At 34.8% G+C, this 22,685-nt stretch overlaps 2 protein-coding genes across 4 annotated transcripts; one reads left to right on the top strand and one right to left on the bottom strand.

Annotated features, from left to right (window-relative positions):
- Positions 1–2,737: 2,737 nt before the first annotated feature.
- On the top strand, positions 2,738–16,737 carry rpn2 (ribophorin II). 2 transcript variants are annotated; one of them, XM_051122883.1, is made up of 18 exons: positions 2,738–2,863; positions 3,467–3,654; positions 3,763–3,858; positions 4,130–4,305; positions 4,423–4,498; positions 5,319–5,453; positions 5,554–5,730; positions 5,822–5,940; positions 6,957–7,062; positions 7,512–7,603; positions 7,691–7,805; positions 7,992–8,186; positions 8,308–8,394; positions 9,857–9,952; positions 10,123–10,198; positions 10,721–10,850; positions 13,635–13,710; positions 16,542–16,737. In XM_051122883.1, the coding sequence occupies exons 1-17, from the start codon at positions 2,851–2,853 to the stop codon at positions 13,684–13,686; spliced, it is 1,929 nt and encodes a 642-aa protein (XP_050978840.1). In that variant the 5' UTR covers positions 2,738–2,850; the 3' UTR covers positions 13,687–13,710; positions 16,542–16,737. The 2 variants fall into 2 exon arrangements, with proteins under 2 accessions (XP_050978840.1, XP_050978841.1); XM_051122884.1 differs by lacking the exon at positions 13,635–13,710.
- Positions 16,738–16,937: 200 nt separating this feature from the next.
- ghrh (growth hormone releasing hormone) lies at positions 16,938–21,585 on the bottom strand. 2 transcript variants are annotated; one of them, XM_051122885.1, is made up of 5 exons: positions 21,506–21,585; positions 20,859–20,940; positions 18,612–18,713; positions 18,104–18,208; positions 16,938–17,711 (listed from the first exon to the last, which is right to left on the bottom strand). In XM_051122885.1, the coding sequence occupies exons 1-5, from the start codon at positions 21,558–21,560 to the stop codon at positions 17,567–17,569; spliced, it is 489 nt and encodes a 162-aa protein (XP_050978842.1). In that variant the 5' UTR covers positions 21,561–21,585; the 3' UTR covers positions 16,938–17,566. The 2 variants fall into 2 exon arrangements, with proteins under 2 accessions (XP_050978842.1, XP_050978843.1); XM_051122886.1 differs by having other exon boundaries at positions 16,938–17,708; positions 21,506–21,574.
- Between the last annotated feature and the right edge of the window lie 1,100 nt (positions 21,586–22,685).

Here is a 22,685-nt window from a genome sequence, read left to right on the forward strand (position 1 = left end):
TAACGAATTCCTGAGTATACAAAAGTTAGTTTTTGTGTTTGACATCGTCATGTTCATTCATTTTAATCAAATTTACTGTGACCAGTTGTTTTAGTTCACAAGAAATAATAAAAAAATTATATTTTCACCATCCACGCATATATGCAACATCATCCAGTGAGGTATGTGGAAAAATTATGTATATATGACCCTGGACCACAAAACCAGCAACAGCCAAAAATACATTGTATGGGTGAAAATTAAGTTGGCTTGAGAAAGCACTGATCTACTATTTAAGAATATTATTATTCTTCTTCTTCTGAGCCAAATTTCGGTATCTGTCTCCTCCTAGAGCTTTCAAGCTACAACCACCAAACTCGGCCTTCAGACTGGTCTGACTCGGTGTGCTGTATCTTTTCAGACTGATCCGCCTTACGGTTTTCATAAACCAGACTTTCAAAACCACCAAAAATCCCATAGACTTACATTGACGGAATGTTCACATGAGCAACACTCTTCAAACTCCAAATGACAAAATTCAAATCTAAACTCCCAGAATCCCTTGAGACTCAATCAAGCTTCCCTTCTATGTACTATTTCTAATCTATTTAGACTCATTTAAGCTTCCACTCTAATATTTCTAATCTATCTAGCTATCTAAATCATGCTAACAACATGCTAATCGTGTTAGCAACATGCTAATCATGTTATAAACATGTTAGTAACATGTTAATCGTGTTAGCAACATGCTAGTAACATGCTAATCATGTTAGAAACATGTTAACAACATGCTAATCATGTTAGCAACATGCTAGTAACTTGTTAATCATGTTAGCAACATGCTGGTAACATGCTAATCATGTTAACAACATGCTAGTAACTTGGTAACAAGGCTAGCAACATGCTAGTTACATGCTAATCATACTGGAAGCATGCTAGTAACTTGTTAATCATGCTAGCAACATGCTAGTAACATGTTAATCATGCTAACAACATGCTAGTAACTTGGTAACAAGGTTAGCAACATGTTAGTTACATGCTAATCATACTGGAAGCATGTTAACAACATGCTAGTAACATGCTAATAACTTGCTAATCATGTTAGAAACATGTTAACAAAATGTTAGTAACATGCTAATCATGATAGAAAAATGCTAGCAATATGTTAGTTACATGTTAATCATGCTAACAACATGCTAGTAACTTGGTAATCATGCTAACAACATGCTAGTAACATGCTAAGCATACTAACAACATGCTAGTAACTTGGTAACAAGGCTAGCAATATGCTAGTTACATGCTAATCATACTGGAAGCATGCTAACAACATGCCAGTAACATGCTAGTAACTTGTTAATCATGCCTGCAACATGCTAATCATGTTCGAAACATGTTAACAAAATGTTAGTAACATGTTATTCGTGTTAGCAACATGCTAGTAACATGTTAATTGTGCTAACATCATGCTAGTAACTTGGTAATCATGCTAGCAACGTGCTAGTTACATGCTAATCATACTAGAAACATGCTAACAACATGCTAGTATAATGCTAATCTTGCTAGTAACATGCTAGTAACATGATAACCATGTTAGAAACATGTTAGCAACATGCTAGTAACTTGCTAATCATGCTAGCAACATGCTAGTAACATGCTAATCATGCTAGCAACATGCCAATCATGGTAACAACATGCTAGTAATATGCTAATCATGCTAGAAACATGTTAACAACAAGCTAGTAACATGTTAGACATGTTAAAAACATGCTAGTAACATGCTAATCATGTGCGAAACATGCTATCAACATGCTAATCAGACTAGAAACATGCTAGTAACTTGCTAGTTATACTAACACCATTCTAGTAATTGCCAATTATGGTAACAACATGCTAATCATGCTAACAACATTGTAATCAGCCTATAAAAATACAAGCAACAAGCTAACCATGCTAAAACATGTTAACAACATGTTAAATCATGTAAGCAATGTGTTAACTCATGCTAGCTGCTTTCATACTTTTACAGCTGCTTCAAACTTTCAGGCTAGGCTTTCTCAAGCCAACTTAAAGTTTGTTCTCAAACTTTACTCATCTAGTTATCGATTTTTCTTTTATGCCAAAAAATCATTAGAATATTAAGAAAAGATCATGTTCCGTGAATATATTTTGTAAATTTCCTACAGTAAATATATCAGGAGTAGTTAATATGCATTGCTAAGAACTTTGAAGGCGATTTTCTCAATATTTTGATTTTTTGCACCCTCACATTCCAGATTTTTTTTTTTATCTCGGCCAAATATTGTCCTTTTTCCTCCTAACAATCCATACATCGACTGTTCATGTCGGGTATAGAATAAAGATTGGCTGAATCTGATTGGCTGAAATGAGCACAAGGGTTGGAAACGGCCAATCACAAGCGGACACAAAGCACAACACACACCTTCCGTCTTTTACCGCGCGAAAGCATTTTTTATTTCTTAGACAAACAGTACAGTCGTGATCATTTCTGAAAGGTTTTAATTTTAATATGCACTATAGTAAAAAGTAGTTTTGAAGTCCACGTATTACCATTTCTCTCATGTTTCATTCATTTTGACATGACTTGGCACACACCACGTGTAGTCCGTAGGGGTGTTTGTCCCTAATGTAATGTCTATTTCATACTTTTTTACATATTTATGATTGTTTTACTTATCAGATACGTGTTTTATAGTGTTCATATACCACATATCATCTGAAGTATTCATTTTTGATGTCTGATGTCTGTTATTAAATCAAGTGAACGCACATGTCACCCTACATTGGTGAAATAAGTTTCATCCGTATGACCCGGAAGTCCTCTGAGCTTTTGGTGACGGTGCATTAGGCGACATGGCTCGTCTGTGTAAGTGGAATTTATGCATGCTTTTATGCTATTGTTTAAGATTTGTGCTCATTAAAATCACCGTGAGAGTAAACAGTGATGCGTCTCTAACATGTTTAGGCTGGTTTTGTAAATGCAGTTTGTCACACTGTCTCTGAACCGTTGCTTTTGCAGGCACCTTTCAGTAGCCAGTCAATCAGTACCGTCATTTATTCTGATATTAGTAACTTTGATATTAGATATTTTAGTAGTGCCGTGCGTAGTGTTTACTCAGTATCAGAAGAATATTTTACGCTGCGTTTTATAGTCTTGTTATGTCGTAATATTAGCAGTAACGTTAGGTTATAGCTTCTGTATTAGCATTTGCAACGAACATGTACATTCAGGTGTTTAAATCTTATATGAGACCTTACAGTTTGTTTTCCGGCTTAATAAGGACTCTTATTTCAATGTCCCAGCTGTGGTATTAGGTTTGGAAAAGTCATTTCTGTAGTGGATAATATTTTTTTTTAAGTTAAGCTCAGCTGTAAGTTATTGAATCAGCTTGAAATGGCTTTTTGTAAGTGCAGTGTCTATAAATGACATCATATGAACTATATTCTTTGTGCATGTATCCATTTGAAGGTTTGTTTAGCCTGTTGGTTCTGCCCCTGGTTCTTGGGATCCAGGCCCTGACCCCATCCCATCATCTGACCACCACTGATGTGGCCAGACTTCAGGCTGTACTGAGCCAACCCTTCAGTGACCTCAAGTCTGCTTATTACTCTGTTGTTGGACTTAGCAAATTGGAAATCTCTGTTGCGGATGTAGATGTAAGAAAAAAACGTCCTTTGTATTAGTGAAAGACTTCAGTTTTTTAATAATTATTATTAGCGAAGCATCATCATTGTGTCTTATTTTGTCTTTTTTGTCTGCCTCAGGAGACATGCAAGTTTATCAAGTCAAACCTGGATCCCTCCAGCGTGGAGTCACTGTTTTATGCAGCAGAAGCCAGCCAGGCTTTGTCTGGATGTGAGGTAAAATATAACTTCTTTCTCCTTTTTGTCTTGATCACTGGTTGCATCTTAATCAGATTCCTAGTTCAGTAGTCGGGACATAATTTAAGGGCTACCTCAATTGCAAATCCTTACACTTGAACTTTTCACGTTTTTTTTGCCAGCTATCTCCCTGTTTAAGCTGATGTTTAGCCGGATGACTAAAAAGTCACTTCCAAATAACATTTCACATCGCACACAGTAATTTTCACTAGCAAATCCATAAACTGTTGCTGTGTTTTGATCCTGACAGATTCCTGTGTCAAATGACACACGTGATTTGCTTTTGGCCGCTGTCAGTGAGGACTCCACTGCCTCTCAGATCCATCAGTCTGTGAGTGCTCTCAGCTCTCTTGGGTTGCCTCTGGCCTCACAGGAGGTGGTCAGTGCCCTAAAAGCTCGCATCACCAAAGAGGATAATGTCTTAGCGTAAGTACGCTTACTTATGTAAAAATGCTTTGTTTTAACTTGAGTCTTGCTTTGTTTTTTATCTTTCTATTATTTTAACATTTAGACCTAACTCTAAATTTTCTCTTCTCCTGACAGAATCATCCTGGCACTGCAGACTGCGTCTCGTCTCTCCCAGCAAGCTGAACTTGGGGATATCCTGGAGGAGATTGAGGTAAGAGAATTTAGTACATCACCTCAGATTTATTAGCATGCGCATGGACCATTCAGTGGACTTCAATGGTGTCCGCGAGTTTGAGCATTTAAACTGCCGTTTCAATGCAGCTTCAAAGGGCTCCAAACCATTTTTTTTTAGAAAATGACCAATCGTTTTGCTAGATAAGACACTTATTCCTCAGCTGGGATCGTTTTGCAGAGCCCTTTGACACTGCATTTTGGACGTTCAAAATCGCGGGTTTCAAATTCCTGAAATGTTTTCCTCAAAAATCATAATATCTATAATAATCATATAAAAAAGAAAGGCATGAACATCTTGGATGACAACGGGATGAGTACATTATCTGTAAATTTTTGTTCTGGAAGTGAACTATTCCTTTAAAGGGGTCATCAGATGGCCATTTTCTACAAGTTGGTATGATTCTTTAGGGTCTACATGAAAGTCTCTATCATACTTTGGTTAAACTTTTTCAGTGGTAGTGTAAAACTACATCATTTTTACCTTGTTAAAAACAGCTGTTCACAGCGGCCTGTTTCAGTGTATGTCCCTTTAAATTATAATGAGCCCTGCTCACCCCGCCCCCTCTCTTCTGTTTTTGCTCATCCTTTTTCTCGTCCTTCAATTTCAACAGATGATGTGTAAATCTAAAATGGTCCTAAAATAAGTAACATAAGTGATGTTTTTAACAGTCAACTACAGACAAATCTGTTTTGCACTGTTTTGTTACAATTAACTATGAAACAAGTTTTTTTTAATTGTTATTTTGGTATTCTATTGTGATTTGTATATATATATATATATTTTTTCTTCATTGTAGGATCTCGCTGCCCGTTTAGATGATCTGGGTGGAGTGTATCTTCAATTTGAGGAGGGGCTGGAGGCCACAGCGCTGTTTGTTTCTGCTGCATATGCCCTGTCTGATCATGTGAACATGGAGCCCCCACTGAAAGAGGTTCATAGTTTAGCCCACTCAAAATTAATATACAACTATGTACAACAAATACTTTCTGTAAGGTCTCAAAATAAATGACTCTTCCACTTGTCCATCACAGGATCAGGTAATCCAGCTTGTGAACTCCATCTTCAGTAAGAAGTCTTGGGAATCTCTGTCAGAGGCATTCAGCGTGGCTAGTGCGGCTGCAGCGCTTTCCAACAATCGCTTCCATGTGCCTGTTATTGTCAGTGCACAGGGCCCAGCTGCCGTATCCCACAGCCAGCCCTTCCTCCGGGTAGGCCTCAATTTTAAATGTGTTCTCTGGTTTAAAGGTTTCTTTTTTAGAGCCTTGAAATAATCTGCAATGTCTGGGTTTGTTACTGCAGCTTCAGGTGACGGATGTCCTATGCCAGCCCCTCAGTTCAGCAAGTGTGCTGGTGGAGTCGGCCAGTGCTGTGTCCTCAAAATCTGCCATCCTAAGCCAGGCACCATTCACCCTCAAAGAGTATGTGCATTGCAGATGACAACTTTAAAATATTGGTTAATGGCTACTGAACATCTAAAAATTTTAGTTAGTTTACACAAAATTATAAAATTTTGGCATCTGCTCACCCTCATGCCTTTTCAAACCTGTAAGACTTTCATTCATCTTCAGAGCACAAATCTATTTATGTATTATTGTTTAATTCTCTCCTCATTTTTGACCATCCGTTAAATGTGCAATCAGTTTTCAAATCAATATGAATCAAGTGTCTAATCTAATACTTATTCTTCAGAATCAAATTCTGCAATCATTTTATATGATGAACAGATTTGATTTAGGCTTTTTTCCCATATATAAATATTAATCAGCACACATTTATAGAGCACACTGGATATGGTAAATGACAATTTAATCAATTTTTTTTTGCATGCTAGTCATGTTCTTTTGGGCTTTGAGTTTATTTGTAATACCTTTAAATCTAAATTTGTGACCCTGGACCACAAAACCAGCCATAATCATCAGGTTTTTTTAGTCTGAAAGCTGAATAAATAAGCTTTCCATTGATGCATGGTTTGTTAGGATAGGACAATATTTGGCCAAAATGCAACTGTTTGAAAATCTGGAATCTGAGGGTGCTAAAAAATCTAAATATTGAGCAAATCACTTTTATAGTTGTCCAGATGACATTCTTAGCAATGCATATTACTAATGAAAAATTAAGTTTTGATACATTTATGGTAGGAAATTTACGAAGTATCTTCATGGAACATAATCTTAATATCCTAATGTTTTTTTGACATAAAAGAAAAATCAATAATTTGACCCATACAGTGTATTTTTGGCTATTGCTACAAATATACCTGTGCTACTTATGATGGGTTTTCTGGTCCAGGGTCTTATATGTAGTGTGCACAAAGCTTGAATATGCTGTTATTTGCTCTTTAAAATTAGGATAAGTAATGCAGTAGGCCTGACAACAATGATAATTTAATGTGGACATCTTTCGTGTTTTTAAAACGCCTTCTTTTGTTTCACAGTGAGGTTTTTGAGCTGAATTTCATGTCCAGCCAACCAGCGAGTGGCTACTATCAGTTCTCTGTTGGCGTTGCTGGTGACAGCCGATTTGTTGCCAACCGTGTTGAGGTACTGCCAAATCTTTGAAATGTGCTAAAGTTTTAGTTTTTTGTATGTGTTTGTCTTACTTTCTCTTGTGTCATAACCTCATTGGGTTGACCTCAGCGTTTAACTCTTAATTGTTGCAATGAACTGTGATTCATTTCCTCATTCACTCAACATTCATGTTTAATTGGTCTAGAGAGTGTTCATTCACATTGTAGCTATGTAAAGAATAATTGCTCTGACCGTTCAGCATGCAATTATAAGGTCAAGAGCATGTCACATTTGCTAAGGAGATTTTCTAAAGTCATTGGCCTCTTTCACTCTTTCAAAAAAAAGACAATTATGGTAATTGCTGTGGCTTTTCTTTCTTCCGGCATGTTCACATTTACTAATGTCCATTTTAATGAAATATTCTTATTGTAATGTGTCATTTCTAAAGCCTTGGATTGAACTTCTTCAATTTTCTTTCTTAGCTCAAAGTGAAGGTCTCTACCCGAGTTGCCATCAACAACATGGATTTGTCTGTTGTGGACAAGGACCAGAGCATTGGCCCCAAAACCACCAGGTAAGATTAGCTTTTGTCAAGATCTATTTGATTAATTTTCATTTTATTAAAAAAATGAGTCAACATACATGTCAAACTCTGTTTCAGGGTGGAATATCCAACTAAAGCCAAAGCGTCTTTTATGGCAGACAGCCATCAAAACTTTGCCATGACATTCCAGTTAGTTGATGAGACCACCGGAGTGGAGCTGACCCCTCACCAGGTGATTATCCAATCCAAAGTGGTTTTCTTTCATGCATGAAGCATGAAAGTTGAATAAATTCTGCCCTTCATTAGTATGATAACTGCAAAAGGCCTTCTTGTGAGGTTTTGGAGGAAAGTTGGCAACCTTGGTTAAATGCACTGTTCAAAAACAACTGAACGAACTGATTCAAGTCATTGCTTTCAGACCTTTGTGAGGTTACACAACCAGAAGACCGGTCAGGAGGTTGTGTTTGTGGCTGAACCTGACAGTAAGAATTTGTATAAGTTTGAGCTGGACACAGCTGAGAGAAAGACAGAGTTTGACTCCATCTCTGGCACCTATGCTCTTTACCTGATGGTGGGAGATGCTACACTAGAAAACCCCATTTTGTGGAATGTGGTAAGGCAGTTTGTTTTTTTTGTTTTTGTCATTTTTCGGCATGATTGGAATTGTTGAATTGCTATTGTCCTTATAAAAAGACATGGATTTAGTCTTAATTTAAATTTAATTTCTCTCAAAGGCTGACGTTGTGCTGAAGTTCTTAGATGAAGAGGCACCTTTAACAATTCAGGCTAAAACTTTGTACGCACCCAAACCAGAAATCCAGGTAAGCACTCCAGTGGTACTCATGGAAGACAGGATATTCTGAGCATGAACATGGCAAATTTCTTTACAGAGAACTTTAACTTTTTAAGTGTATTCATTTTTATTTATTTTCATTTATTAGCAGTGTTGGGGAAAGTTACTTTTAAAAGTAATGCTTTACAATTTTGCGTTACTCCCTAAAAAAGTAACTAATTACGTTACTTAGTTACTTTTTATGGAAAGTAATGCGTTACGTTACTTTTGCGTTACTTTTGCGTTACTTTTTAAATCTGGGCAGGGCTTGCTACTTTGTTTTTAATATAAAACAATTCTAATGTAAAAGACCTTTTACACCAAAAGTGAAATGAATTCACCCCAGGCTGAAAGAAAAGTACATTTATGCAGGAGATCACTCTTCAGCTATAAAAAAAAGAAACCCAAATGTTAGTTTATCTAAAGTAATTTTTGGTTATTAGTATAGTTGAACTGCATCATTGAAAGTCAGCAGCAAAGACACTGGTTCATAAAATGGTATTAAATACATAAAGGATATTTGTTTTATTTAACATATTTAATTATTGCAGGGTTGCGTTTCACTGTTTTTATTCATTTTGAGGAATACTGAATCTGTTATTTGTGAGTGAGATAAAATAATGCATGTTCACATTTAGTCTAGAATACAGCAACATCATGTTTCCCGACAGGAGACCTGTCAATCAATAAATGGGGAAAAAAAGTAACTGCCATTACTTATTTGAAAAAGTAATGCGTTACTTTACTAGTTACTTGAAAAAGGTAATATTGTTACGTAACTCTCCTTATTTGTAATGCGTTATCCCCAACACTGGTTATTAGTATTGTTACAACACTAGTTTAGATAAGTTTTTTTTTTAGATAGAAAATCTGAAATTAAATTTCTTGTTTAAACACAGACATCAATATTTTAGGATTAAATGAATAAAACAATACATGACATAAAATATTGATTGAAATAATTCAAATTTTGCAGTTTTCACTAAGCAAACAGGCAAGTTTGTGACATTGACCATGTGGACTTTGTACTAAGGTTCAGATTGTCCTGCTTCAATTGAAGCATAGATGGTGTTCAGATCATTCTTGAATCATGGTGGATAACCATGGGTCATCAGGTCTTGTTTGCCACCTAAAATACTGCTTCATTAGATAAAATGGGAACATATAAAATAAGAAATTATAGGATCCAAGTAAATATTTCAGTTCATTAATTCAATTTATCTTTGTGTTAATATAATAAATGCTCTTTTGAAAGTAGATCAGTGCAGGGAAGTATTGCTAATTTATAACTCTTTAAAAACAAATCTTAAGTTATACTGTTCTATTGTTTGGTTGAAATGATGGTTCCTCATGCATAAATATCATAAATATCAGTAAATATCTTTTTTTTTAATATTTACATATCTATTACCTCATTTCTGTTCTTTTCATTAATATTGTTGTTTCTACAGCATCTATTTAGAGAGCCGGAGAAAAAACCACCTACAGTTGTATCCAACACGTTTACTGCCTTGGTCCTTTCTCCATTTCTGCTCTTGCTCATACTGGTAATGTCTTCTAACCCATTATTATGGGTACATGCAAACATTGACATGCTATTAAATTAAATTGTGCAAATTAATTATGTGATTTCTGTCACGTTTGTGAACAGTTGATGTATTCAGTCTGTCATTTATTCTGTCTGTCACGCTCATTGTTCTCCCTCTTGCCTATACAGTGGTTCAAACTTGGAGCCAATATCTCAAACTTCACACTGTCACCCAGCACTATTCTCTTCCACATAGGCCATGCAGGTAGGTTGACTGACTTTTATTACACAGCATTTGGCAAGACTAGTGTGATCAATAGAGCTAATAGAGTGCAACAGTAGGGTTCAGGAAGTGCGAATCTCACTTTCTTCATAGAGAAATAGTTGTTTTTTTTCACATGAAATATAAATCAGTTGTTGTCAACTTGAAATGGGCTATGAAGTGATTAAAAATAACAAATTAATTTAGTTTTTTTTGTGATTTTTTTTTCACATTTATCATAACCAGATTTACACACTGAATCTCCAAATTAATGTACAATCGAATAGAAACTGTTTTAAATAATACTTGTTTGATGGAATATTTCAGTTAAATGAATGTATGGAGCTATCAAAGTAACTATGCACAATTATAATGTTAGCTTTTTGTTTGTTTTTTGTTTTGTTTTTTTACACCTTTCACTGCTCTAAGAACAGACCTGCATCCAATTTAACTTCTGTAATGCTACATGCTTCCGAGAGAGAATTGATTATTCAGATTTTTTATTTAATTTCTCCTCACTTGCAGCTATGTTGGGTCTAATGTACGTGTACTGGACTCACTTGAACATGTTCCAGACTCTGAAGTATCTGGCTATAATAGGCAGCCTCACATTCCTGGCTGGGAACCGCATGCTGGCACAAAAAGCTGTGAAAAGGTACAATAGCTGTTTTAAACCAATATTTTCTCTATTGTCTTTTGCCAGCACCCAAATGGAAAGCGTATTTACACTGTCTGAATAATTTGCTTTTGTGCAATTCATTCACCATATAGAAAACGGTGAACAAGTGACTGATTTCCGCTGCAGTTACAGCCAATTTTTTTTATCATGTAGGGGTGGAAGGCCTTAGATTCTAAAGAGCATTTGATTGGACAGTAAATCTGATGAGGATGTAATTAAAATTATTAATCCGTAGTGGTGGTAGAGAGAGACCGTAAATTAAGTGCATTTAACCTCTAAATGCAAATTTTGTCATTGTTTTTCAAGCACTTATGGAAACATTAACAATAACCTCTTCAGATATAAGCAGTCAAAAAACTTTACCTTTACTCTTGCAAAAAGGCGCAACCAATGTAAACTGTATGTAAATGCTGCGTATAATAAAGCAGTATTAAAGCAAGGGCTTTGGCATTGGAGGAACCTTTTCATTGCTCATAGAACTATTGGCGGAAGTTCACACTTTTTGGTGTGTTTGCACCACAGGAACTAGGAATGTATTTAGTTCTAGGAACTGTGGGGACATAAATTAGCTCCTAGATTAGAGTCTAAAACAGTACTATAGGAACTACCAGTGACGTAAGTGTACACTGATTGGCCAAAAGCATATGAAACACCGTCTACCCTGCAGCGTTATGCACATAGGAACCTTAAGTTCCCTGTGATATGTTCATTGTGACATGTTGCTTAATTATAGCTGAGGTCAAAAGTTTACATACACCTTGCAGAATCTGCAAAATGTTAATTCTTTTACCAAAATAAGAGAGAGCATACAAAATGCATGTTATTTTTTTTAGTACTGACCTGAGTAAGATATTTCACATAAAAGACGTTCGCATATAGTCCACAAAAGAAAATAATAGATGAATTTATAAAAATGACCCCATTCAAAACTTTATACTTGATTCTTAATACTGTGTTGTTACCTGAATGATCCACAGCTGTTACTGAACGAAACACAATGCATTAAGAGTTGGGGGTGAAAACTTTTAGAATTTGAAAATCAGGCTAAATGTAACTTTTTGTCTTCTGGGTATCTTCTGTAGCTTCTGAAAGTCAGTACTAAATGAAAAAAGTGATATTTAGGCAAAATATGAAAAATGTACACATCTTCATTCTGTTCAAAAGTTAATTTTAATGCATAGTTTTTTTCCTTCTGGAGCATCAGTGAGTGTTTGAACCTTTTGTAATAGTTGCATATGAGTCCCTCAGCTGTTCTCAGAGTGAAAAGGTGGATCTCAAAATCATACAATCATTGTTGGAAAGGATTCAAATACACAAATGCTAAAAAACTGAAGAATCTGTGGGACCTGAAGGATTTTTCTGAAGAACAGCATGCAGTTTAACTGTTCAGGACAAACAAGGGACTCATGAACAACTATCACTAAGCAAAAAAAACATACGGCTGTGGATCGTTCAATTAACAACACAGTATTAAGAATCAAGTGTATGTAAACTTTTGAATGGGGTCATTTTTATAAACTCAACTATTATTTTCTCTTGTGCACTATATGTAAACATCTTTTATGTGAAATATAATATTCAGGTTAGTACTAAAAAAACATGCATTTTGTATAATTTCCTCTTATTTTGTTAAAATAATTAACATTTAGCAGATTCTGCAAGGTATATGTAAAATTTAGACCTCAAAAGTGTTATATTTAGCAAATATTTGATATACAATTCAGGTCTATTTCTTATATGGTAAAAAGGCAGCTTTTAATTGCACAGTTGACACAATAGAGGCTTTGCTTCTATCTCTGTGCCCTTTTGTGTCTTCACTCTGAACCTTCTGCTGAACTTGTGGGTGTGTTGCTGCGTCTGAGCTCAGTAGCGTGTGCTTGGGTTACACAGAAGTGCTTTCCTCCTTTCATTTTCTGTCTTTTGGGACTAGATTAATTTCACAGATTTAAAATGTACCTCCCTGAGTATGCCCTATCAATTAACGGTGTTTCGTGGATGATTACGTGGACGATCTGTAGTGCCTTCAGAAAGTCCTTAGGGAGAACCTAAGTGCTCAGTTTCAACCTGAAATCATTTTTTTTTTTTTTCCAGGCATAATTCTGTATAGATAAATTCCTTTAATGCATTTTTAGGTTTTGCCTTCTTATTTAGAGTTTCATCTCTTTTCCAACATATACATATAGCAATCAACAGTGAAGTGACCAAATCATTATCAAGTGAGAGTTAATGATTTCTGCTGCCATGATTGACAGAAAACTTTATGGAAATAAGCAACAATTACCAATGCTAGTGAAGTTGGTGGAGCTCATCCATCCACCATGAAATACTGTAATTAAGTTTAATCTTATTTTTACTGCCAAAACATGTCATTAGCTTTTTCAAAAGGTATAGCCAACAGTAGAAACACCTGCTAGCTACCATTAGTACAGTGCGCTTTTGACTGCCAGGCCAAAGTAAATGGACCATAAATGGACTTTCACACCAAGCATGATAACTATAACTAAAACGTTTTAACAAGGAGACAAGAAGAAAGATATCACTGGAATCACATTAAGAACAGTTGTTTTTTTTTTTTTGTGAATGAATGGATTAAAAACAACAGTCCAATCAGAATTCAACTGACTTAAAGGAGCTTGGGCATTTAAAGGGGCTGTTGTCGCTAGTATTGTTAGTGATATAGTGATCATTTTGGGGTGAACAGACGTTTCTTTAACCCTTCTACGTTTTTCCATTCCTTCTCTTTCTTTACCCTTCCTTTAGGATTGCTGCGGAACAAAGTAGTAGGTTGGCAAAGTATAGGAGTCTGCGATAAATGCCTGAATGTTTTGCAAAAAAAGTAAGGCCGGTCTTCAGGCTGAAGTGAGGCTTGTTCTTGCCACTTGTGCATCCCATAATATGGCATCAACATTTCCATGGCAACACCTACTGCATGCCTGTGTGTTGGTGTGTTTGTTGAGTGAAGCTCACAACTTCCTTTAAAACATAATGCCATTTGTGACTGTCGAGCCATATTTTTCATGTCATGCTTTTTATTGATCGGAGTGTTGTGATCACTTGTTTTTGTGGGCTTGTGTTTCACTTCATTAGTGTGTGCAGCGACAGACCACAGAACTACAGTTTAGGCCCTACGTGATAAATTGCTTGATCTGAAATTTTATATTTATTTTGCCCCAAAGTCTTTTTGTCACTTTAAAAGTTTCTCAGTTGCGGAGTCGCCTGATTAAAGCTCTGCTTGAGCAGCTACTCTATGAACTTCAGGAGCAAACTATTATTTTCAGTGCAAATATGTTTCTGTACAAACAAGGGACAGAATCGGGATTCACTGGGTTCACAGATTGCAGCGCTATTTGCCTGGCACAATTAGCATTTGCAGCGTTCCTTTTTTTTTTTTTTGCACAGATGTTTTCCCCTTTTTATTGTTACATGTGAACATTTCTTTATCACACAAAAGTAGTTCTTGACAGAATAATACTGTAATAATATATTATATAACAATTAAAAGCTAAATCCAGCCCTTTTTTGCTGAAATGGCAAGGTCATGCTGCTACTAAAATTAATTTATCACAAGTAGCTTTTTCGCAAGCTTTGAATAAATTGGTGCACGGTGTCATACAGACAAAACATAGGCTACAAATATAGATATATATAATGGGTTAGTATCACCATAGAGTGCCTTTCAACCCTCACAATACTCATAAATTTTGGTGTTAATTTCCCATTTGCTTTGTGTCATAAATAGCAGACACTCAAGTGCTATAGAAATATATTAGCTGAGCTCCCACACGTTTTTTAGATAATTATGGGCCATTATTTGAAGCATAAACCATAAGATTTGTCCACCCTGCAAATACGTTTTCATTGCAATGTTAAGATGCAAATAATATTTTCTGAAAGGTATAATGTCTTTTTCCTAAAGAGGGTTATTTGTTTGCTTTCAAATTCTAAATACATAAAAGATTTTATGTAAAACGTGTTTTTACAGAAACTCATACAATTATGTATTTTTTGTTATTTGGAGAAAACAGTGATATCATGATGTTTTCTTTTGTTTGCATGTCATTGCCCACACCTAGCTATTGAACACACTGGATTTATATAGATACGATTTAATTATTATTTACAATATTATTTTAAAATATCAAAATGACAGGGTGGACCAGCACATGATGGGGTGGACAAATAAAGCAGAACACACAAAGCATGACAAAATATGAAAAAAATATATAATAATAATAAATGATGTAATTACATTCTTCATCAAATTGATATTCATTCATTCAACCAACTCATTTTAGTTTTTAGCAATATTAACTACAAATGCATGCTATGTCCACCCTGTCTTCTGTATGTCCACCCTGTCAAGTCTAATTGGCCGACTGGGTGGACGGCAAGTAAGCAAACTCATACGAAGAAAATTTGTCAGTTTAAAAGTCACCAACTTACATCAGTCGTTGAAATTCCCACCACTGAAAAAGACAAAAAATCCAGATGTCACTAAAGGGAATGGCCTTTTCTTAAAGGGGCAGATTCCCCAATAAGACAGGGTGGACAACCATTCAAGGGACATGGACAAACTTTTCTTTTTTTCTTTTCTTTTATTAAATAAAAATAACTCTCATTTAACAAAATATTAATAGGAGAACAAAATTTTAAAATTGTATGAATTGACTATATTCTACTCTCATTCAAATTTAATGAGCAGTGCATGGGACATAGCAAAATAACACCCATCCTCCTACACAAAACTTGTATCTAATAAGCCAAGTAATGCTTTTACAAATTAAAAAAGCCTAATATAACACACCCTTTCATAGTCATTTTTATGTGAAGTTATCATGGCAAATGAGTTATTTAGTGATATTGACCCTAACAACAGCTATTAATAAACATTTTTTTAAATGAAGTCCAATCAAACATAAAGGATATGGTTTGACTGTTCTTTTTCATTTCAAGAAATGATACATTTACTGTATTTTACTATAAAATGACATTAAATGTAATTTAGGATGTGTTTTTCCCCCTGTATATGGTAAAGAAACTTACTATTAATCAATAGTTGTTTACTGTCTTTTGTGAGTTTTTTTTTTTAATAATATTTAAATAAAATGAAACATTTTTACAGTGCACTTGTACTCCTGACTGGCCCGCTAAACAAAGGAATGGTGTTTGCACCAATGCCCGATTTGCATATGTTTTCATGGTGCACGCTGTTAACAATGCTCAATGCATGCAATTTTATCTTAATGAATTCCCCCTCCTAAAAGAGTTTTGAATACTGAGTAGATTAGTCATGATTGTCCATGTTAAACGTTGTACAAAATTGCATTTCACACAATCATTTTAAATCATTTTCTCTTTATAGTAATTCCCTTGCTTGCAATGCAGCACTGTGTTTATGCTTCTCAATCACTCTGTTTAGGGTTTGAGAATCTTCCATTAACTTAAACTTGAATTCAAAATGTAAAAAACAGATGATGTCATCTGGATATTTGCATGCTGTTTAGCGATTGGTCTCTTTCTGCATCTGCAGTGTGATTGACGACAAAAAGATTTAATGTTGTATTGCAGAATATGAAGAACCCAAGTTTAAAACCTTTACCACATTGTAAGCATAGCTATTTCCTACAGGAAGTAGAAATAATCAGTATTTTATGTTCTCTCTTTCAGACTTGACGGAAAATGATGCTGGCAAATTCAAGAAGACCATGGATGTTTCATGTTCATGTTTTTTCTTTATTTAAGAAATTCGGGAACAGAAGTTTTGGTGGTGGTTTAAAGGAGAAACAAAGGTGCAGGTTGAAATGTTCTGAAATGTTCAAAAATGCAGATTGAATCAATTAAGAAACATGCAGTTTTTTTTTTTCTGACATCAAATCACTGTAAGATGAATATGTTGAGGATGTATGATTGTTGCTTGTACATTGAATTGTGTTTGGTGGTAATGCAAATGAAAGTTTGTGATATTCTACTGCTGTTTCCTCATTTTGTTTTGGAGGGAGCTTCATTTGATTGTTTTTCAATACAAATTCCTGTCCTCAGATATGTGTAATGAATGCATGTTCGTGTTGGAGTTTTTTTCCCCCTTTTTTATCATAGCATCAGAGCAAGAGCTTTTCTTTGTCATCAAATGAACAGAAATGTGGAATCATTCTTCCAGTCATCACCACACAGATGGCTAACACAATGGTTTTTTTTAAATAAATAAAACAATAAAAACACGTGTTCATTTTATTTTTTCAGAGAGCAGGGTGGCTAATATAATACTGATATACACTACCAGTCAAACATTTGAACACCTCGTCATTCTAAAAATGTCAAAAATGAAGTAACCAAAACTATTTAAATAAACTAACCAATACTTGTCAACTTAGAAATAATGCCATTATCAAGACATGATACAGTTTTGAATAAGTTGGCATTTCAGTATATTTGGCAAGAGTTCTTAAGGTGGATTTTAAGAAATTACTTAGCGAATGGTCAGTTATACCACTATACAACCTTGTACACTTGGTTGGATGTAAAATACAGTTGTGTACTTTTAGAAAAGAACTGCTGCAGCAAACCTTATGAACACTGGCTGTAAAAGTACATGTGCACAGAAAACAGTATGAAGAGTGAACTTTAATAATCCAGTGTGCAATGTGCCAAATGCAAGTATAAAGACGGTTCACAGTTGTTTTATTAATGGTTAATCATTGCGTAATTACTGAGAACTTAAGTCTTTGTGGTTCTCTGTAACTTTGTTTCCTTTCAGTGACATCCATATCCACATCTTGTTTGAAGGTGTCTCCATATATGCCAGACTGGCGTTTTACATAGTTTTGAGTTTCTGGTCTGCTGACAGAGGAAAGAATGTCAAAAATCATTAGTATATTAAATAAAGATCATGATCCATGAAGATATTTTGTAAATTTCCTACCGTAAACATGTCAAAACTTCATTTTTGATCAGTAATATACATTGCTAAAAACTTCATTTGGACAAATTTAAAGGTGATTTTCTCAATATTTAGATTTTTTTGCACCCACAGTTTCCAGATTTTCAAATATCTCGGCCAAATATTGTCATATCCTAACAAACCACACATCAATGGACAATCTTTGATATAAATCGAAAAATTCACTAAAATCATTAGTCTAATGAACACACCCAAAGAGGGGGTACCTAAAACTGAATAGTTCATTATAATTGTTTAATATCTTTAAAACAACAACACCAACAAAACATACCCAAGCCTTTTGCCCATAACAGTTTGAAGGAATTTTCTGGCAGATATTTGACCGAGAACTTTTCGGTAGCTGTTGGTAAAGATGGCGTCAGCGTGTCTTCCAAACCTAAAATAGTTTTTAAACGTCATACAGTTGTGACAGAGTTAAATGACTAAATCTAAAGTCAGATTAAATACAGTGCAAGAGTTTTGTGCCAGTTAACAGAAATGTTAAGTTGGACCAATGCATCATTTTTATTAAATTTTACAGTTTTGTAAAAATTGTGGGAATGATTTTTGATCGTTTGGAAGCATCAGCAAGAATGGGTTGACAATATAGGCAGTCATCAGTGTATGCAGTAACTATATATATATATATTCTTCCTTTTTTCATAATAAAAAATATAAAGCATATTTTTCAGAAAATATGTGTGCATTATTTGTAGTAGAATCACTGAAAATGTCAAGGCAAAAATCTGAACTATTGCACAGTAGAAAAAAAAGTGTTATTGTTGAGCCCTGTGACTGACCTAAACTCAGCGTCTGGTGTTTGGGATGACGCGTCTGCTGGCAACTGCATTGGATCCTCAATAGAGGAGGCCATCAATATTGCAGCCGCTCTCTGACCGAACCTAACAAACACATCGAGCACTGTGTTCACCACTGTCATATTCATAAGACATGAACATACACATAGGATTAGGTAGAACAAATTATTTTCTACATAAAACACTCAGACAGACATTTTAGTTCGATTTTTGATACAGAAGGAGACTACCAGAGGTTAGTAGAGGTTACTTTGGCAGTCAATTTCTGTCTTTAGTACAAACAAAAGACTAAAAAACTAATGAGCATTTGTTTAAAAGATACAATGCATTTAACAAACACATTTGCATTTAAACTTTACAAACTCATGATACAAGATACAAGAACTGATCAAAATTCTTGAAGAAGCAAAAAATGACAAAAATATTTAATTATTGTTTTGAGCACAAGTTGTTGTAATTAATAAATTCTCTAAAATCACAGCATATACAGCTGAGGTCAAATAAACTAACCAGGTTGGTGAAAACTTTTGAACAGAATGAAAATGTATATTTGTAAATATTGTAAATGTAAATATTTCTTATTTTGCCTAAATGTCATATTTAAAATCCATTTAGTACTGCCCTTCAGAAGCTACAGAAGATACTTACATGTTTCCCAGAAGACAAAATAAGTTCAATTTACCCTGATCTTCAAATTCAAAAAGTTTTCACCCCCGGCTCTTAATGCATCATGTTTCACTCTGGAGCATCAGTGAGCGTCTGAACGTTCTGTAATAGTTGCATATGAGTCCCTCAGTTGTCCTCAGTGTGAAAAGATGGATCTCAAAATCACACAGTCGTTGTTGGAAAGGGTTCAAATACACAAAAATGCTGAAAAACCAAAGAGTTTGTGGGACCTGAAGGATTTTTCTGAAGAACAGCAGGCAGTTTAACTGTTCAGGACAAACAAGGGACTCATGAACAACTATCACTAAACAAAAAAACACTGATGTGGATCATTCAGGCAACAACACAGCATTAAGAAGCAAGTGTATGTAAACTTTTGAACCAGTTTATTTTTATAAACTAAACTATTACTTTCTCTTGTGGACTATATGTAAACATCTTTTATGTGAAACATCTTATTCAGGTCAGTACTAAATAAACAATAACTTGCATTTTGTATGATCCTTATTTTGGTAAAATAATTAACATTTTGCAGATTCTAAAAGGTGTATGTAAACTTTTGACCTCAACTGTAAAACTTACCACAGTCTGACGTTTATAAAAAAAACCCACATTTGTTTAAATGGACTGTTGACTCTAAACATTAAAGTTAATAACATACTGCGTCCATCATAACCATATGACTGTGACAACTAGCCCCAGTCTCACTCCACTGCTATTAGCTCACAGATTTCATGTAGCATGGGAAAGCGTTAGATGCTCTTAAAAAGCGGTGGACTCACATCCATTGTCTGTAGTTCATAATGAGAAACCCTGACCTTAGTTAACACAACAAAAGCAGAGCTCAGGCTCTTGTCAATTAGGGTAACCTGTGACAGACACTCAGACTTTCACTGTTCTCATAGGCAGCTGTTCTTTGTTAGTACCATTCACACCCTACTCTCTGCCCATGTGTTTGTAACCATTTTAGTGTAAAAATGAGTCATACACTGTTAATTAGTTGTATCCCAACAAGTGCTGCAAATGTCATGTTCTGAGAAAATCAGAATGCTATGAGAACAGTTTGCTGCTATGTAATACATTATATAATTGATGATTTGAAGTAGTTGGCAGTTTGTCATTTAAGTCAACACTACATTGCATGGGTCAAAATTATCGATTTTTCTTTTATGCCAAAAATCATTAGGATATTAAGTAAAGATCATGTTCCATGAAGATATTTTGTATATTTCCTACTGTAAATATATCAAAACTTAATTTTTGATTAGTAATAAACATTGCTAAGAATTTGGAAAACTTTAAAGGAGATTTTTTTTCAATATTTGGATTTTTTAATTTTTTTTTAATGCACTGTCAGTTTCCAGATTTTCCTCAGATTGCCAAATATTGTCCTATCCTGACAAACATCAATGGAAAGCTTATTTTTTCAGCTTTTCAGATTATGTATAAATCTCAAAAAATGGACCCTTATGACTGGTTTTGTGGTCCAGGGTCACATATGGTAACCAGCAGTTAATTACGCCAATTAAAACACCAAACATTATTTATTTTGGTCTGTCTTACCTCAGCGGATATACTGGAGAAGATGTCGCTGACAGTACCAGGCAGCAGAGCAATAGCAGGGCAGTTCTCTGCATCGTTCTCACTAAAAATACAGTTCACGTTATGATTCTCATCCACTGATGCAATACATTTTTTTCAGTTGGCTTAGGTGAAATTACTGCAGCAGACTCTTGCTTTTCTATGTTACTCTTTGATTTGTAATAATAATAAAAATTATTATTATTAATAATAATTTAGTTGCATTAAAATAATCTATTATTTTGTCAATTAAAACATTTTATTACAATTTATATTATAAATGAATTTTACAATTATAGTAATAATAATGGCAATTTATTATTGTTGTTGTTGTTATTACTAAAACATAATTTCACTCTTAAACAACAACAGTCCATTCAGAACCAAAAAGCATTTCATGACAAACATTCAGAGCTTTTAGGTTTAAAGAGCACAATTAACTGATGAACAGATCTGAAGAATCCAAAAAAATAAGGCTTGAAAAATAAAAAATGTTCTTGATGATGAACCTATGCAACAAACAACCATCCAAGTACCTTGTTTTTTTTTTTTACTTTCAAATGTAAAATAATTCTTACTTCCTAAGTTGCATAGCCTTTTGACAGAAGGAGAAAAATTGAAGAGTTTACCTTGTATGGCTGGTGATGTGCTCCTCTGACAGTCTAATAAATGTGATAGAGACATAAGATGTTGGTCACTCTCACTCAGGGTTTGGCTTCATTCTCGATGATGCTGAATAAGAGAGTTTTAAAAGACTCAGGTAGGCATTTTGTACGTGTCTTGTTCTGTATACCCAATACCTCACCTCCCGCCCACTATTCCTCCCCCTTCCTTTCCTCTCTCTCTATATCTCCCTCTTTTTTTCTTTGAAAAACAAAGGAGAATTTAAGAATGAATCTCCATGCACATCTTTCCGTGGAAATTCATAGTGGCCTTGTTCGGCTCTAAATAAAATGATGTCCACTACACAAGCATTCTGTAGACATTTAATGCATTCTAAGTTCTACATTTTAAATGTATATTTAAATTAGTTTATTCAGTGGTTTCATCTCTGTAGTTGCTTTTGTCATTTAACAGCCCACTTTTGGGTCATTGACATGACATGCATGTTTTGGTGTCCAATTACATGATTTCCTTTTAAAATAATTTGAGGCTTTCATGACATGTATCACTTTGTTTTATAAAACCTGTTTAGTTTTAATACATTTTCAGCACATTGGAAAATATTATTTTATGTTTTCCCAGTCAGCACATGTACACCTACAAGAAAGCATCTGCTGAACACAAACATCTGACAGACGTCTGTAAGATGTCAGTTTTATATACATTCTAAATCATAAAGACATCTAATAGACATCTATATGACAATGTCATACCCTGATAGCGCACATACATCATGGAGACGTCTATTTGACGTCTCCGTTTACTTTTGGAAGACGTATTTTTGAGAGTGTTTGCTCATCTGCAATATGTCTATAGGATGTTTCCTATCAGATGTCAGATAGACATCTATTAGATGTCTTTAAGATGTTTATGATTTAGAATGCATGTAAAACTGACATCTTAAAGACGTCTGTCAAATGTTTGTACACAGCACACGCTTTCCAGATCAAGTGATCTTCAGTGTGCTATCTGGGTATAGACGCATTGCAGATGAGCAAACGCTCTAAAAAATACGTCTTCCAGATGTAAATGCAGACGTCAAATGGATGTCTCTGTGATGTATGTGTGCTATCAGGGTTGGTATCTCAAATTTCCAGAACGTCAGGTGGTGCAACCATCCACACATACGAACAAACTAAGAAAACT

This window comes from Labeo rohita, chromosome 11 (assembly GCF_022985175.1).
Source record: "Labeo rohita strain BAU-BD-2019 chromosome 11, IGBB_LRoh.1.0, whole genome shotgun sequence".
Taxonomy (NCBI): Eukaryota; Metazoa; Chordata; class Actinopteri; order Cypriniformes; family Cyprinidae; genus Labeo; species Labeo rohita.